General features: G+C 55.8%; 1 protein-coding gene across 3 annotated transcripts in view; it reads right to left on the bottom strand.

Annotated features, from left to right (window-relative positions):
- Positions 1-1,222: 1,222 nt before the first annotated feature.
- Positions 1,223-16,217, bottom strand: part of Cabin1 (calcineurin binding protein 1) — a 128,404-nt gene continuing 113,409 nt past the window's right edge. For all 3 annotated transcript variants that reach the window (XM_076558630.1, XM_076558632.1, XM_076558631.1), the window contains exons 30-37: positions 14,316-14,479; positions 13,450-13,546; positions 12,373-13,050; positions 10,929-11,003; positions 7,588-7,873; positions 3,137-3,301; positions 1,919-2,145; positions 1,223-1,762 (exon numbers count right to left, since the gene is read on the bottom strand). In XM_076558630.1, the coding sequence (XP_076414745.1) occupies positions 1,619-1,762; positions 1,919-2,145; positions 3,137-3,301; positions 7,588-7,873; positions 10,929-11,003; positions 12,373-13,050; positions 13,450-13,546; positions 14,316-14,479 (1,836 nt within the window). In that variant the 3' untranslated portion in view covers positions 1,223-1,618. The remainder of the gene's footprint in view (positions 1,763-1,918; positions 2,146-3,136; positions 3,302-7,587; positions 7,874-10,928; positions 11,004-12,372; positions 13,051-13,449; positions 13,547-14,315; positions 14,480-16,217) is intronic.

Genomic DNA, 16,217 nt, shown 5'->3' with positions numbered 1-16,217 from the left:
TGAGAGACAACTGTCCCTCACTTCTTGGCTCTCCAGATGGCTGGTCTGGTGAGGACTCATCTTGGGTTGCCACATTTCTAGCTCCGAAGGGCCTGGATTAAGGATCTAGGGTCTAGTCGATAGTTGTTTCCTTCTTGATTGTGGGCATGTGCCCAGTCCATGAAGGCATGAAAGGGTACCTCATCTCCATTCTGGCCTGGAGCTTTTTTGTTTTTGCTTTTGTTTTATTTTTTGAGACAGGGTTTCTCTGTGGAGCTTTGGAGCCTTTCCTGAACTCACTCTGTAGACCAGGCCGGCCTCGAACTCACAGAGATCCACCTGCTTCTGCCTCCCGAGTGCTGGGATTAAAGGCGTGCACCACCACCGCCTGGTTGGCCTAGAGCTTTTGAGGAGACAGATGGGGCTCTGAAATGCTGTGGCTGGCAGTCATGACAGGAAGGTATGGGCCCCTGGAACCTAAGCATCTCCCAATAAATGGCACGGATCCCGGGAAAGGGAAAGGGCCAATATCATGACTTACTGATCTGTGTGGTCTTAAAAGTTAACTTTTAGCCAAGTGCTCTGGCCCATGCCTGTAACCTCACTCAAGAGGCGGAGGCAAGGCCTGCCTGGGCTACACAGGCAATCTGGTACGTGGCAAGATCTCGTCTCGGGGTTTCAGCCTGGTCTCCCTCCCCAAGATCTTCCGCTTCTGTTTTGCTGCATGCATGTCTGTGCACCACATGTGTGCAGCGTCTGTGGAAGCCGGAAGGGATCACTGATCTCCTGGAACCGGAGTTAGAGCTGGAGGTGGACTGCCATGTGTGTGCTGGGGACTGAACCCTGGCAGAGCAGCCAGTGCTCTTAATGCCCGAGCCAACCCTCCAGCCCCCAAGTCTTACTTTTGAACCAGCAGCCCACATCTGTTCTGGCCAGGGCTCCACACTTGTGTAACTGGTCCCGTCAGGGAGGAACTGGGATGAGGTACGCCTCCCTGCTCCTCAGCTGCCGCCTTCTCCACGGTGCCCTTCTGTGAACGCCTTGGCATCACGTAGGCCCTGCCTTCTTTGTGTCCTTACACTTAACACTACAGGAGCTCCAGGAAACCTGGCACCCTCTCTGACATAGGTCTATCCTTACCCAGGAGTCTCCCCCCAGCTGTCTAGGGGCTTCTGAACATGAACTTGGGGGGGGGCAGTCCCTGCACCATGTAAACACCCCCCACGGTAAGCAAAGAAGGAAAGAGCATTTTCTCAGCTTTATTAGAAAAGAACAACAATGACAAAAAAAGGTATGGTGTGAGCTAGGCTCTCGATGTCTCCACCAGAACCCAAGCTATCCTATCTTGGCACTGAACTGTGGGCCTGGGCAGCTGGACATGGGCTTGTAAAGAAAGTCAATATTCACAAAATAAAACAAGTGCCGGCCCCGCTGTGCAGACCACAGCCAGTTCATCCTCATGTGCTGAAGACAGGCCTCATCTTCCTCTGGACCAGCACACTGGGTGTGGACAGCCTCCACTGGGGCAGGGCGTTGTAAAGAGGGGCTGGGCAGGCTTAGGAGACCTCACATGGGAAGGCTTCTGGTCGTGCCCAGGGTCTGGACCAGGGTCCCAGGCCTAGCTGCGGCTCTGGGGCCTTCATATGTCCATATAGTCATCATCCTCGTCTGTCTCACTCTCCAACGAGGACTCCTGGCTGGACGTCTCCAGAACCTCCAGAGCTGGCTGGCACAGGCTCTCCTTCCGCACATTGGCAGCTGACTGGGCAGACAGGATGGCTGACTGCACAGAGGGCAAGGCAGAAAGAACACGGTCAGGAGTGACTGGCCTCACCCTAAACCTCTTGACATTGACCCAAATTCTCACCCAGGTCTCCCCGTAACTCAAGCCCTCCCCAGACCCCCAACACCAGGCCCCCTGCCTGGTACCCACAGTCACCTTCAGCTTCTGCTTGGTCTCCTCCGAAATGCTGCCTTTGGGGGAAAGCAGGGTCGGGGTAGGTGGTGTGACGGTGATCTCAGGGGGGAACTTGGTGGTGGCTGAGGGGATCACCAGCTTTGGCATGTTGGACAGGAGGCGGGATTTGGCCCTGTTGGGCTCAGCCTTGCCTTGATGGCTCTCAGGTGTCTGGGTACTTCCGCTGCTGGGGACCTTAGTGCTGGTGGCTGTTGGGAGACCTCAGAGTTTGAGTTCACTCAGCCTCCTCAGTCTGCCTGTCTCTTCTCGCTAAGAACTCAGTTAGTCCCTCCTACGGAAGTCGGAGGGCCCACACCACGGATGCTTTCCTGGCCTTCTGCCTATGCTGACTGGTAGGGTCCCAGGCTCAACTCTGGTTGAGGACCTTGGCACGCGAGGCTTGTCCATCAGTGGACCCCAGCAGCTCCTCTGAGATTTCCCAGGGATGCTGAAGGCTCCCCCAGCACCAAGACAACACAAAACTGTTGTTGTATTTTCTGAATTATTCCATTCCAAAGGAGAACACAAACTGATCCCAGTCATACTTTTTTCTCTGTCACTCCAGGATGAGTAAGGAGCTGAGTCTCCTGGAGGCAGTCAGGGCCATGGCAGACTGCAGATCTGGAACCTGGCAGCCTCCAGGGAGCTGCATGAACTGGGAACAACCCAGCTGCCCTGGCATGGCTCCACATTCTTTTAGCCTCATCTCTTTAAAAGGAGTGGGAGCCAGAGCCCTGCCCAGTCTTCGTGGGCTGGCGCCATGTCCTTCCATCCTGAGTGGTCTATGGGAGACCTGGCCAAGCGGTCTCAAGGGGCCTGACTAGTAGAATGGCTGGTGGATTCCCACAGAGAGGCTGTCTGTGCTGTCTCAGCTGCCCACAGAGAAACCTCGGTGATAGGCCCAAGCTCCTCCCCATACAGAACTGCCCCTCTGGCTTCTGCAGTACCACAGGCTTAAGAGAGACTCCAAACCTAGTAGGACCCTTCTGTGGAGCTGGGGCGAAAGGAGGCTTTAGGGTCCCAGTAATGGTCCCTGCCAGACTCCACCCAGGGCTCCTCCCTCATTCTCACCTGAGCTCTGCCCTCCCTGTCTATCCCCTAATCTACCAAGCCGAGCCTCTGTGGGGAAGCCCAGCCACGGCTGTCATCTGGGAGCAGCCTGGTGGGAGCTGGTGCTGGGCTGCTCTCAACTGGCCTTACCTTGGCTGCAGGTGGGCTCGGCACCTGTCTGGCAAGCAGCCTCCACTGGCCAGCAGTGCTGTTCAGCCGGGGGACCTGTGGCAGCCATTTTTATCTGGTGACTGTGCCGTGGTTCTTGGGGTGGAAAGCTGGCACTTTCTGTCGCTCCTGACAGCTCCTCTCCCTCTGTGGAGACACAGGCCAGCTGCAGGTAACATTCCCATTCCATGGAGGGTGGGGGGCAGCCCCCCTTCCCAGATCCCCATGTTTCTGTGACAGGCCTTGTATGCCCAGACTAAGCCCTAGGACATGTAACAGGGAAATGTGGCCAACATGGGGACACTGGGATAAGGTGGCTCTCCATCCCCACAGGAACCAGCGATCAGCAAGCATTCTTCTGGGACAGCTGCATGTAGGCACAAGCAGGCAATTTCAAGATACCTATCACGTTTCAAGTAGACACAGAGTGAGTGAGTGTGTTTGTCTTGCCAAGCTGGGCAACTGTGCTTGACATAATCAGAGCCCTGCCTAGTCTCTATGGGCTGGTGCCATGTCCTTCCATCCTGAGTGATGGTCTTTGGGAAGCCTGGCCAAGAGGTCTTGAGGGGCCTGACTGGTAGAGTAGCTGGTAGGAATAAGCCAGAGAGAAGAGAGAGACTCTGTCTGTGCTGGGTCTCAGCAGCCCACAGGGACTCAGCAAGACACCACCACCACATGGCTGTCAGGGGTGGGCTCCCTCTTCTGGTCATAGGAATGGCAAACACAACCCAAGTCAAAACCGCCAACTAAGACCAAAATAGACAGAGAACATGAGGGCGCCATGTCTTCCTGCTGGACCAAATCCCCCCTCCCCTGGCATAAGGCAGGGGCAAGTGTGCTGAAGGCTGGATGGAACTAAGGACACCAGCACACCTGTATTCCAGTGAGGATCTGTCTCCCACCTCCTTGATGTTCGGAGTGGTCTTGCAGGCGGCCGCCTCCTTCCTGCTCAATCAGGTACACTGTCTACCCAGCTCTCCCCCTGCCCCCAGGCTTCCTCCAGCAGGGAGAAGAGTTCTTGCTATGGAGCCCAGGATCGGTTCATGGGTTTATCCAGTTCCAGCCTCCTGAGGAAGGAATGTACCACCACACCCAGCCTGGAGAAGACCATGTCTCCCCGACCTGAACCACTCCCTCTTCAACGCCTGCAGTCTAGGTCACAGACAAACAATGGCTGGCAGCAGGGAGCACCCCAGGATTCTCCTGCAGCCTTCCCAGCACCACCTCCCATTTGCAAGGTAGAAAGCTGGGTATATAACCACCCAGTGGCCTTCCTGGGGCCTGCCGCAATGCCACATCTGTCCATAGGGGGCAGCACTCTACCTGATGTGGCTGGATGGCCCCTTAAGCAGGGGTTCCCTGAGTAGCAGAGGTGGGGTCAGGATACACAGGTAGGGAGAAGAAATGTCTGGCTTTGAGTTGGGTGTGAAGGCCCATGCCTATGATTTTGGCACTTGGTGGGTGGAGACAAGGATGACTGTGACGAGCTAGAGGCCAGCCTGGACTACCTGAGACCCTGATCAAAAAGTCCAAACAAAACTCCACGAAAGTATCCCTCTTTCTAGATGATATGGATCAACAGGCCTGGCTTCCCTGAAAGGGGTTCAGGTACACTCTGGGTAAGGCTTCCCCTCATGCCAGGATGGTGAAGGCTGCATAGTGTGCCCAAGTGTCAGGTGGCTTGATCTTCAACTCTAACAGCAAACACTGAGAATTTAGTTTCCCTCTATTTCTCAACACCCAAAATGTGGACAGACATTTAAAAAACAAAATTGGTCATGAAATCACCCAGGACCTGCCTCAGGACCACGGACAGCCCAGACTTTCTTCCTAGAAGCCACCAGGTCCTGAGAGATGTCCAGCAGACTCAGTCTCAGGGAGAAGATGCTCGCCAAGCATGGCCACCAGGGTGCTGTTAGGAAAGTTTTCCTGTTCCCTGCGGCAGATAGAAAGCCCGGTCCCAGGTGGCTCAGCCTCTTCTCAGCCCCCTGTTTCTAACGGTCTGCTATTCAAGTCCCCACTGTGTCCTCACGCAGGGCTTCTGTGAGCAGGCTCTACCATCAAGAGAACAGTGGATCCAGGCACACTGCTCCCACGGGTCTATCAGGAATCTGGAGCTGGTGAGGCATTCTTTCCATGAGGGTTCAATTCGTTCCAGAGATGTAGGGTGTGGGCTTAAAGAGACATGTCTGTCCCAAACTGGTCCCCACATCACCCCCAGGAAACTCTGGTGTCCACGGAAAATCCCAACACCCATCATGTGCTGACAGCTGACTCGGGAGTAGAGGGCAGCTGGTTGGGGAACGAAGGTGAGCGTGCCTGGGACCCTCTGCCAGGCCTGCGTGGGCCCAAGTTTTTGCTGAGAGCTGTCCTTACCCCATGTCCATTAGCGTGCTACTGTGGTAAAATAGACACCCAGAAATAGGTACTCTTCCCCGAGCTAACCTCCAAAGAGAAGACGTGAACTGTGGGATTTTGCTTGCTTGGAGGCAGACAGGTGAGGGAGGGGTGCAGGCTCCCAGCCAGCTTTCAAGTGCTCCTGATGCCTACCTGTTGGAACTACCGGAAGAGCGGACACCAAGAGAAGCAAGGGCAGTGTGAGACCCAGTGATGCTCAACTCTTCTGAAACTAGGCTGTGAGAGATGCTATGGTCTCCCTCTTACTCTCCAAGGTGGGAGAGCACTAGGTTGTCAGGAAGAGGCCCCATTAAGAAATCAAGTGGGGCTGTTACCCACTCAGGTGCTCAGCTAATGACTTGCATTCAACTGCATGGGAGACCGTGAACGAGGAATATTCCACCCACAAGGACAACGCTGGTCTGGAGTTCCAATCCTCAGACTCTCCAGTCATGGGGCACATGATACAACCTGACGTGAGGGGCAGGGTAAACCTCTGGGGGCCTGAGTGACCCAGTAACAGGAAGGCACCTGCGCCTTGAACTTACCACCACCAAACACCATAGCTTTGGTTATTTGCTAAGTGTGAGTTCAAGCCCTGCAGGGTGAGAAGCGATCAGACACCTGGGGATGGACCTCCCACTTGCAGCTTTCCGACTGTGCTGAGGGGCACTGGGGATGGTACCCAGAGCTTTGCGCATGCTCGCCTGAGCCCACCCCAGATCTCTAACTGCTCTGTTCTGTGGCCTTCAGAGGTTCCTCTGGCACACATGGTGACAGAGCGTACAGCCATGAGCGACTGGGTCCTTGACAGGCACAATCCGCCAAGTACCCTGCAGCGAGTAGGCAACCCCAGCCTGTCGCTGAGCTGAGATGGATGCTTCCAATCCAGCCTCCAGTCAGGCACCCCTAGCCCAGGCTAGCTGTCCCACTGTGCAGATGAGATGGGAGACCACAGAGCCAAGGCCCCACGGCTCAAGGTAGCAGCCCTGGATGTGAGGACAGGTAAGCCCTAAGGGATGGCTCCAGGTATGGGCAGGTGACGGTCTTGAACAGTGAGCGAAGGAAGGGTGGGGCAGTGAGCTAGTCAGGGGACACCTGTTATTTCAGGGTCTCTGGAGCCTGGTTATGGTACCAGGGTACCAACAGGGAGATCCAATGCCTGGGGATGGGCAGAGCCTGGCACCACCAACCACCTATACCCTGCCTGCGTGTGTTATCTTGAGGCCTCTTCCTCCTAGGAAGGTTCTAGACCACGTCCAGCCTGCCATGCTGGCCACCCTGAGAGCTCCCAGCTGGTTGAGGTGGCCTGAGCCACCTCCATCCCTTCTGCATTTTCTTCCTAAGTCCATCGACCTGGTCATGCCCACAGTGGGACAGATCTGGTCCTGGAGATGACTGGGGGTCGCAAAGACTGCCAAGGCCGGACCCTACCACAGCAGCCTGCTCTGCACTAGCTCCTCCTCTTCCCTGGGGCAGAAACCAGGACAACACCCACTCTTCAGGGGTGGTGCTCAGTCCCTCTCCTCCTCACCCTATGTGCAGGGAGGACAGACACAGAGGCCGTGGTGGTCTGAATGTCATAACGAGTGGCCCTATTAGGAGGTGTGGCCTTGTTGGAGAAAGGGTGTCACTGTGGGGGTGGGCTTTGAGGTCTCCTGTGCTCAAGCTACTCCCAGTGTCACAGACCACTGCCTGTGGATCAAGATGCAGAACTCTCAGCTACCTCTCCAGCACCATGCCTGCCTGCACCCTAATTAAATGTTTTCCTTTACAAAGTTGCTGTGGTGTCTCTTCACAGCAATAGAAACCCTAAGACAGAGGGCAAGGTTACCAGAGTTATGGGGCCACAAGTGCTGCCAGCACCTGCCACCTGGACTAGCAGCTGACTGCCCCAGGGTCACCCCAGGGGTGCTGGAGAGCCCCTCACATGCCTCTCTGCCAATTCCACAGGGGAAGGATTGCGGGTAGAGGGGACTTGGCTCTGGGAAAGCCTGAAGATCTCAGGTTACCAGGTAGATTGAGATGGCACTTACCAGGACTCCTCAGGGAAGCCATGCCGGTGGTAGCCTCTGGCCTGTGTGACCGGGGAGTTCCAGGATCTATGGACAAGTCTGGGGTGGAGGCTGATGCTGAGGGAGGGCAACTGACGACAGCTGTGGCCGCAGCCAATGCAGTCTGAGGCTTGAGGTGGGAGTCACTGGGCCGCTGCAGTGCATCAGTTGGCAAGGGCTCAGGTGCTGTGGGGGCCACAGTTGCAGGGAAGAAGTTCTCTCTGCTGTCCTTGGGGTGCTTGGGGGTGGTGGGGGCATCTCCTGAGGCCTATAACAAAGGCAAGGTGAGGAAGGTCAGTGGGGCAGCCCTCTGAGCATGCATTGCTCTGTCCCATGCCAGCCTAATTCAGTTTCACAGGACAATGCATCTGCCCTGGATGCCAACATAACACCACGCATCACCCTGAGCTCTCTGGCACAGCCAACAAGAACCATATACCATGTTCTCCCGGGACACAATCGACACCAACACACTGCCGAAAGTCCGGCTCCTCCCTCTCTGGGAGACATCCACCCACGCTAGCAGGGCCTCAGTGAAGACCTGGCTTGTTTCCCTGGCCCCTCTGCACTGGCAGTCTGGGAGGAACCCATTCACTATGTCTCTATGTAGGGCCCAATATCGGGGCTGAAGGGGAACCAGGACGGTGACTTTCCAAGAGGGAAAAATGAACTGGTCTATCGCCCAAGCTTGAGACCCTCGGGTCTAATGCTACCCAAGCTGGAAACCAGCGGCCAGGCTGCAGGCTAAAGAAAGGCCTGCTTGGCCAAGAAGCTGGGCCCTTAGAGGCCTCTGACTCTCCATACAGTTCCCTTGCCCTGGTACCAATTGGTGCTTTCTCTTCTGACATCTGCTTCTCTTAAAATGTCTCACTGATGGGGGTGAGCCTGCAAATTCCGCTATGTGGTGGGTGTCCAGTGCTACGAGAAGTTAGTCGGCTGGAAGATGAGGCAGGAAGCCAGACCCGGACCTTGGCCCCAGGAGGCCACAGCAATGCTGGCAATGCGCAAGACGGCAGACATAGGGGTGAGGTCTGCATCCCCACCCTGTCTTTCATCAGGAACAACCTCGGCAGCAAGTGACTGCCCCAAAGGAGGCCCACAGCACTTTCCGGGGACATCAGAAAACAAAATGGAAATTTCTAAAGGGGCAAGGGCTTTGGCTCTGAATGCCCGGCGGTGTCTTCCTAATGCTGGCCAGAGGTGGGTCCAGACCAGTTGGAACTGTCTCAACTGCCCTTCTCAAAGTGCAGGCTGTGGGGCTCTGTGGGAAGGGGGTGCAGGCAGAAGAACAGCCTGCCCATGGCCCCCACCCACTGGGATGATCATGGGATAGTAGGGGACGACTCGGAGCTTGAAGGGAACCTGGGGGGAGCCCGTTAGGTAGCATCTCCTAGAAGAGGTGAAGTACACGGAGAGATGCGGGGTTGGGAAACAGCCCTCTGAGACTGGGCTCCAGGTCAAAAAGGAGCAGAGGACACAGGTGCTAGCCAGACCCAAACGGTGGGTGGTGGTGAGAGGACCAGGACAGGACCAGGGGCCTGGGAGTGGGTGGCAGGCCCCAGGACCACTGGGCTGGCTGTTCTCCAGGAGGTGTATCCCAAGGGCCAGGCCTGACACTGTCTAGCAGCAGACAGCCTGAAACGTAGGGATCCTATCCCCCAGCTTTGTCTACCCCATTACCTAGGCGGCTGCTTTCAACCAGTGACCAAGTGGTACTGATACGTGCAGGTCTGGCTTCAAGTAGTCCTCTGTGGCTTTGGCCACCTCCTCTAAGAAATGAGACTCTGTCCTGTCCTTAGCAAATTGCTAATACAGCCCCAGTAAGGGAAGGGGTTTGCTATTATTTCCTGAATGTGTTTGTCACTTAAGCCCCTTCAAAGTCAGATACAAGCTGGGCATGGAGGTACATACCTTTTTTTTAGGGGGGGTTGGGGGGGTCGGGGGCTTTTGAGACAGAGTTTCTCTGTGTAGCCTTGTCTGTCCTAGAACTCACTCGGTAGACCAGGCTGGCCTTGAACTCAGAGATTCACCTGCCTCTACTTCCTGAGTGCTAGGATTAAAGATGTGCATTACCACTGCCTGGTGGAGGTATAGACACTTGTAATCCAGCACTCAGGCAGGAGGATTGCCATGAGTTATAGGCCAACTGGGTTACACAGTAAATACCAGGCTTTGAAAAAAAAATCAAGTGGTGAGGTCTGATGGCTGGCTGGTCAATTCTGCCAAGGACTATGCTTCTCATCTAGGAGGGTGACCCACAGCCTGCACGCTCAAAGATGAATCCCTGGACCCCTAGACCTATAGTCCAGACAGTGTTGATGTCATGCCCCATTCTACCAGAAGGAAGCCTGCCTGGACCCCTGAGATACCTGCCAGCTGCTGGCTCCTAGGACAAGGCAGCCCCAAACACCTGGGCCACCCCTAGGATGAGAAGATACACTCACAATGACATGGACAATGACCATGGTCACTAACCAGAAGGCTGCTTTGCCTTTTCTGAGACAAGACTGAGGCATCCTCTGACCTGCAGGCTCTCAAGGCTTTACAGGGGGTGGCTCTTTGTCCTGCTAGGCCTGCCTCCCAACTCCCCCTAGGCCATTCCCTGACGAGAGTCAACATGAGCCCTACCCCCCACCCCCCCCCCACCCCCCCCCACCCCCCGCTCCTTTTTTCTTGAGACAGGACCTCTCTATAGAGCCCTGGCTGTCCTGGAACTCGCTCTGTAGGCTAGACTAGCCTAGAACTCACAGAAATCCGCCTGCCTCTGCCTACTGAGTGCCACGATTAAAGGCATGTGCCATCACATCTGGTCATCAGGAGCGCTACCTTAAGCCTAGAGGGGCTTCACTCAGCTTATCCCAGGAGGATCTTACTCTACCATCCTACTACCAGCCTTTCTGGCCATCATCTTCCCCTGCCTCATAAGCACCTGGATGCCTGGCTTGAGATGAGTCCCTGGTCCCCACCACATTCAGTTACCCCTGTATGGGCTCTGCCTCCGCCCCACGTTCCCTGCCGCTTCTACTCTAGTTACCAGGTTCTGGTATCACTTCTCTACCAGTCACAAAGGTTCAGGCCCTTCCTACTAGTGAAGGAGCTAAAGCATAGCCCCTCAGGACCCCTATGTATGTCTGAGTCTTGTCAAGGCACTACCACTTTGGGGTCATGACCCATTATCTAGAAGCCTAGACACCCCCCCCCCACAATAACCACGGGAACCAACTCCAGGGCACATCTGCTTCTGGCCTGCAGCCCAAGGCCTTGGTGGTTCTGCATGCAGGGCTGGCATAGGCTGAGTGGGTGGTGTGCAAGGCAGAGCTTACCTGTCTCTGTGCAGCAGCCCCAAGGTGGACCTGACAGAACTTCACAGCCTGCTCCAGTGCGGTCTCCTCATCCACCTGAACAGAGAGATGCCTACAGTTAGGGAACCTAGGCCGTGGTGCCTGACCTGCTCCCAGCCCCGTTCCCTTAGGTACTGTATTAACCCAGCTCAACAAGGACATTCCTATGTGGACTGTCCTCAGTGAGGACCACACCCAGCACCCGGGTGTCTCATCCGGGTGGGGATGTGGGCCAAAGGCCCAGGTACCAACTGCTGGTGTCAGGACTTGTCCCAGTTAACCCTCAGGCCACATCAAGTCACTTTCCAAGGCCAGTTATTTATGTCCTCAAAGGCTGAGAGTGACAAAGGCCTCAGACCCCAACCAGGCTTTCAAATTCAGCTGAGCGCTGGGCTTTGTGATACATCCTTTAATGTCAGCACTTGGGAGTGGAGGCAGGACTGAGTATTTCAGGCCAGCCTGAATTACACAGTAAGACCCTGTCTCAAAACAAAACCAGACCTCTAATGTGGCTGTCACAGGCTGCTTTCTGGTCCACCTTGAGAGTAGGTTGTTGATTCCAAGGGGAGGTGCCTTCTAGAAGCCCAGGTAGGATGGCAACCCTGGACCTAAGTGTGTACACTAGACTAAGAGCCTAACACATCTGGATGTCAATATGAGACTGGAGGCGTAGGGCTTCTCCTGAACAAGCAGATGTGGCTTGAAGGAGATGGCCACATACTGTCAAGTAAAGATGGGAACAGGCGGCATAGGAAAGGACCAGGTCTCTCCCCCCTGCAGGAAAAGCAGCAGCACCCACACCGTTCCTAGGAATTCATAGGGAAACAACGCTGGCAGGGTGGAGAGGATCTCAAAGGCACCACCTGGGAAAACCGACCACTAGGGACAGTCACCCGTCTGCAGTGGTCAAGTCCTGGGGGACTCTTCCTATGGGCATCCTGGATCTGTGGAATGGGGAGCAAGCAAACCGAGAAGGGTGGCGGACTCTCTGGGCTGCCATGAGTGGGCTCCTCCCAGCTCTGTTCCCTAGGCTGGGTACCACAGCCACCCATCTCAGGAAGTGGCTCAGATGTATCCAGAGGCCCCTCGCAGTGGTGGGACCAGGGGCTTCCACACTCCTGTGCTGGACTGTACTGTAGTTTAGTCTTTCGCTAAAGCTGAATTCATATGTACACTCTACTGTTTTCTGAGTCTAAACTTACTACCTGCTCATCAGAGAAAACCTCAAAAATAAACATCACCCTCCACCCCAAAAAGGGGGGAAAAAAAACAAGCATAGTACACAGTGGGAAAGGGGTGGGCACAATACATAAAGCCCACCTCAGAGCCCAGAGCCCCAAGGAGGAACCTTCTGGGGAACAGAAGGCCCAAGCAATGAAGAGACTGAGACAGATGCAGCCCTGGGGTCAGTGCAGTGGCTGCCCACCTGCTTGATGAGCATGTACGTCTCCGACATGATCTTCTCAATGCGGCCCAGGTCATAGGCCATGCCCTTCTGGCCCTGCTGCCACACTCGGTAGGCATCCAGCAGAAGCGTCTTGCCCGACTCTGTGTCCTCCAGGAGTTTCCTTTTGCGATTAGGCCTTGGAGGTGCCTCTTCAGGGTGGCCACCTCCCCTAGCTCCCATGGTGGGGGGAGTAGCAGCAGTGGTGGGTGTTACCGGGGTTGGTGCAAGCGGAGCGGGTTGCTGTCGGGTGCTGATGCTCAGCTCCTCTAGGGAAAGCTCAGCGGACCGGCTCTCGGGGCCCCGGTCCCTTGGGGGGCGGCCTGGAAGCAGAGGTGATGTCTGTTCCAAGTCTGGGTGGCGAACAGCAGCCTCACTGGTGTCCATGGGTTCAGTGGGCCCTGCCTGGGGACCCTCCTTGTCTTTCTGCTCCCCACCCTGGTCTGTGCTGTTCCTTGTGGCTGTGGCCACTGGTAACTGGTTGAGAGGGCCCACTTTGCCCCCTGGCTCAGGCCCTGGTCCTGAGCCATCAGCTAGAGGTAGCTTCTTGGGGTGGGGGAGGCTTTCCTGGCCATCCTCAGGACTGGCTTTGTGAGAGACATCGGTGGTCATCCTGGCTCCAGAGAGGCCACAGGCCTTGGGTCCTGGGTGTTCTAACCCCTACGAGGAAAACAGACAAGTTATGGTGCTTTGCTGGTCTCGGGGCCTCCATGGGTCCCTCCACCCGATGCCCTTCTGTCATGTCATATGCACACGTGCCAGCTTCAGTCATGAGAAGAGGGGGCTAGCCCCGGCCCCATTCTCCTCTGCTCCTCTGGCAGCACTTGCACCCCCCTCACCCGTAAGCGAGTGTCGGGGCAGGATGGGCAGTGGGACTCTTACTCATTGCTCCTGGGATGGCACGGCCTGGCTTTCCAGGAGCTTTGTGGTGTGAGCCTTGTGGGGAGCTGGCATGGAAAGAGGACCTGTGCAGGGCCACTGACCGTGGCTGCTGCGGAGACTTGTTTGCTCAGCCCCCGGTACCCAAGGCCCGGGCTGAGGTGTGGCGGGCGGACATACCCCTGCAAGCTCGCTCAGTGTGTCCTCCAACACTTTCACAGTGAGGATGAAAGCCCGCTGTGCCAGGACCTGGCGGTCAGCATCGCGCAGATATTTCCTGCAGTGACCCGGGGGGACAGAGAGAGGGACAGTGTGAGAAACCATAGAGTGCACAGGGGGTGAGCCAGCACTTACCCCGGGACACTGGGGACTGTGCTCCCGTCTACTCAAGTCTGTCCCCCGAAGTGCCCTCTGGACCTCATACTTCATACTCAACAGGTCTCTGACTTGGTCCCACTGACCGCCGAGCCCTCTGGACTACAGGCCAGCTAGGGATTGGCGCTATGGTGGGCTAGAGTGCCGGCTCAAGGAAGGCCTGGGGGCTAAGCTCCTCTCCCTCAGGCTGGTTTCTGGGATGCTTATACTTTACAGACAGCCTCGCCCTGTGTACCTTGCATCCCCAGGTACCATTCCCAACCTCTGCATGTGGCAGCTGCGCAGACACCCTCTGCTCTGTGTGTCCCATCCTTCTGGCCCCTGAAGCCCTGACAGCTGTGGAGGCCCAAGACCTCTGCTGCCCACCTACTCCCCTGGGGTGCCAAGGCTACTTTCGGAATGTCTGTTCCCTACACCTCATGCTAGTCAGTGCTTCTGGGCCCCCGGCTGGGCAGAAGGGAGGGTCTAAATGTGGAGACCAACAGCTTGTTAGTCCTAAGGTGCTCTAAGCAGAGAGGTGGAGTACTTGAATTCTAGATACTAAAAGACGTCCCTCCCTCAGGAGAGAGGGATGGCTGTGGCTTGGACCAAAAGATCCCAGAGCCAGGTGGGAGCAGAGGGGACAAGCCTGGGTAGATGATGAGGCAGGCTGTGTGTGGAGGCTCACTCACTTGCCCTGGTCTGGTGTCCGCTGCAGCATGGAGGACACCTTCAACAAGGTGCTGTGGTCCCGGAGCTGGGCTAGAACCTTGAGCAGCAGCACGATGGAGCGGTTCATGTGCCAGGCAAAGCTGCCTGGCCGGTCAATTTCATCCACGGGGATCCGCCAGATGCCCTATGGGATAGGCAAGGACAGGCTAAGGAAGGCTGCCACCTTTCTGGAGCCTTGGGGACACCTTTCCTGGTGTCCCCTCAAGCCTGCCACTGTGCATAGGGCCTAGCCAGGGACTTAGCCCATTCTTGTCACCCAGAAGAGGAGAGAAGAGTGGCTGTCTCTACCTATTCCCTTCTCATGCACAGCAGAGGATCTATAGTCATTTTTCCAAGTCAAAGTCACACTAAGTGGGCTGAGTCTGCCTCACTATGATCCTCCTGCCTCAGTCCCCCTCTTTTTTGGATGGCTGTATCCCACATGCTTACTGGACCTGTTCCCTAGGGTGGCTTTCACACTCGGCACACACTTCTCTGCATAGGTATTGGCAAAGGTACAGGGCAGCTCCCAGGGGAGGAACACTGAGTCAGAGGGGCCGCTAACTCCAGCTGCTGCTGAGGACGAGCCCGTGTCTCATCCCTCAGCTCCCATCCCCAGCTGCATCTAGGGAATCAACTACAGCCCGAAGATACCCAGGCCTGGTATCTACCAAAGTCGGCTTTGGAAGAGTCTCTCCTCTTGTCTCTCTCGGTCCACATCTAGCCATGAGGCACTGCCCTCCCTCCCCGGCACCCTTGTGGTATTCTGGTGACAAGCCCGGCACCTGACGATCACTTGGGGTCCATCAGGTTATGGGGCAACATGGATGACAGAGGGAAGGAACGATGGGTGACCAAACACTTAGGAGACTGTTTGACACAGGACCTCGGCAGCCTGGAAGAAGCTGGCAGATCCCAGTGGGTCCCTGTAGTCAGCCCTGGAGAAGCTCCAGCTAGCACAGGCCCTGGATCTTGAAAGGCTTCATTATGGGTTTTTCGGGTCTCAAGTGCCAGTCACAGGGATCAAAGTAGCATCCACGTGGTGCTCTGTTCCCATGGTGGCTCGCTGACCATTAGCAGTCCATGCACAGAAGTGTAAACCCGTGCTCTAGCAGGCCAAGGAGATGGGGAGGAGGGCATGGCATCTTATAAGCCCTCAAGAGGCCTGGAGAAGCTTAACACCCTCAGTCCCTAGCCCCACAGCTCACATACTGGCCCACAAAGAGAGCATACCTGGTGGGTTAGGGGCTGAGAACATCCACACCCAGGACAGCAAACACCATTATATATTCTTCAGATGTATGAACAGCTTATAAAAAGCCACATGGGGTGTGTGTGTTCCTCTCAACTACAGCAGTCAGTGTGGGAGGCAAGGACTCCAAGGGTCCTGGTACCTTATCTCTCTGCTCCCAGGGCTGAGGCTAGACTAAGATAGACTACAGTGGCCATGAAGGTATTCACCAGGTCCAGCAGTGTGAGGCTAGGGAAGGCTCCATTTCTTGAGGAGGCACACCACAGACATCATACATAGAACTCTCACCATGGCTCTCCACAGACATGCAATAGACATTGGAGCTCAGAGACAGGGAAGAAGCCTCTGGAGCTAGAGACTCAAGGGGCTACCCAGAACTGGGCTCCCCCACCCCCAGCTTTGAGGAAAAAACATCCACAGCTATACCAATCACCAGAACTGGCTGTAGCAGCTCTCCATCTAGATAACAGGGAGAGCGGTCCCGAGCTACTCTGAGCTCTGGTATGACCAGATGTTCTTTTCCAGATCTCCCCCAACTTGGAAAGGCCTAGAATTCAACCTGGCTCCAGACACCTCCCCAGTTTCTGTGTAAAGTCCTAGATGACTCAGGTTAGGTCAGAGGTCACTTTTC

This window comes from Peromyscus maniculatus, chromosome 21, assembly GCF_049852395.1.
Source record: "Peromyscus maniculatus bairdii isolate BWxNUB_F1_BW_parent chromosome 21, HU_Pman_BW_mat_3.1, whole genome shotgun sequence".
Taxonomy (NCBI): Eukaryota; Metazoa; Chordata; class Mammalia; order Rodentia; family Cricetidae; genus Peromyscus; species Peromyscus maniculatus.
The sequence above is the reverse complement of the archived record's forward strand: the minus strand, read 5'-3'. Positions and strand labels throughout refer to the sequence as shown.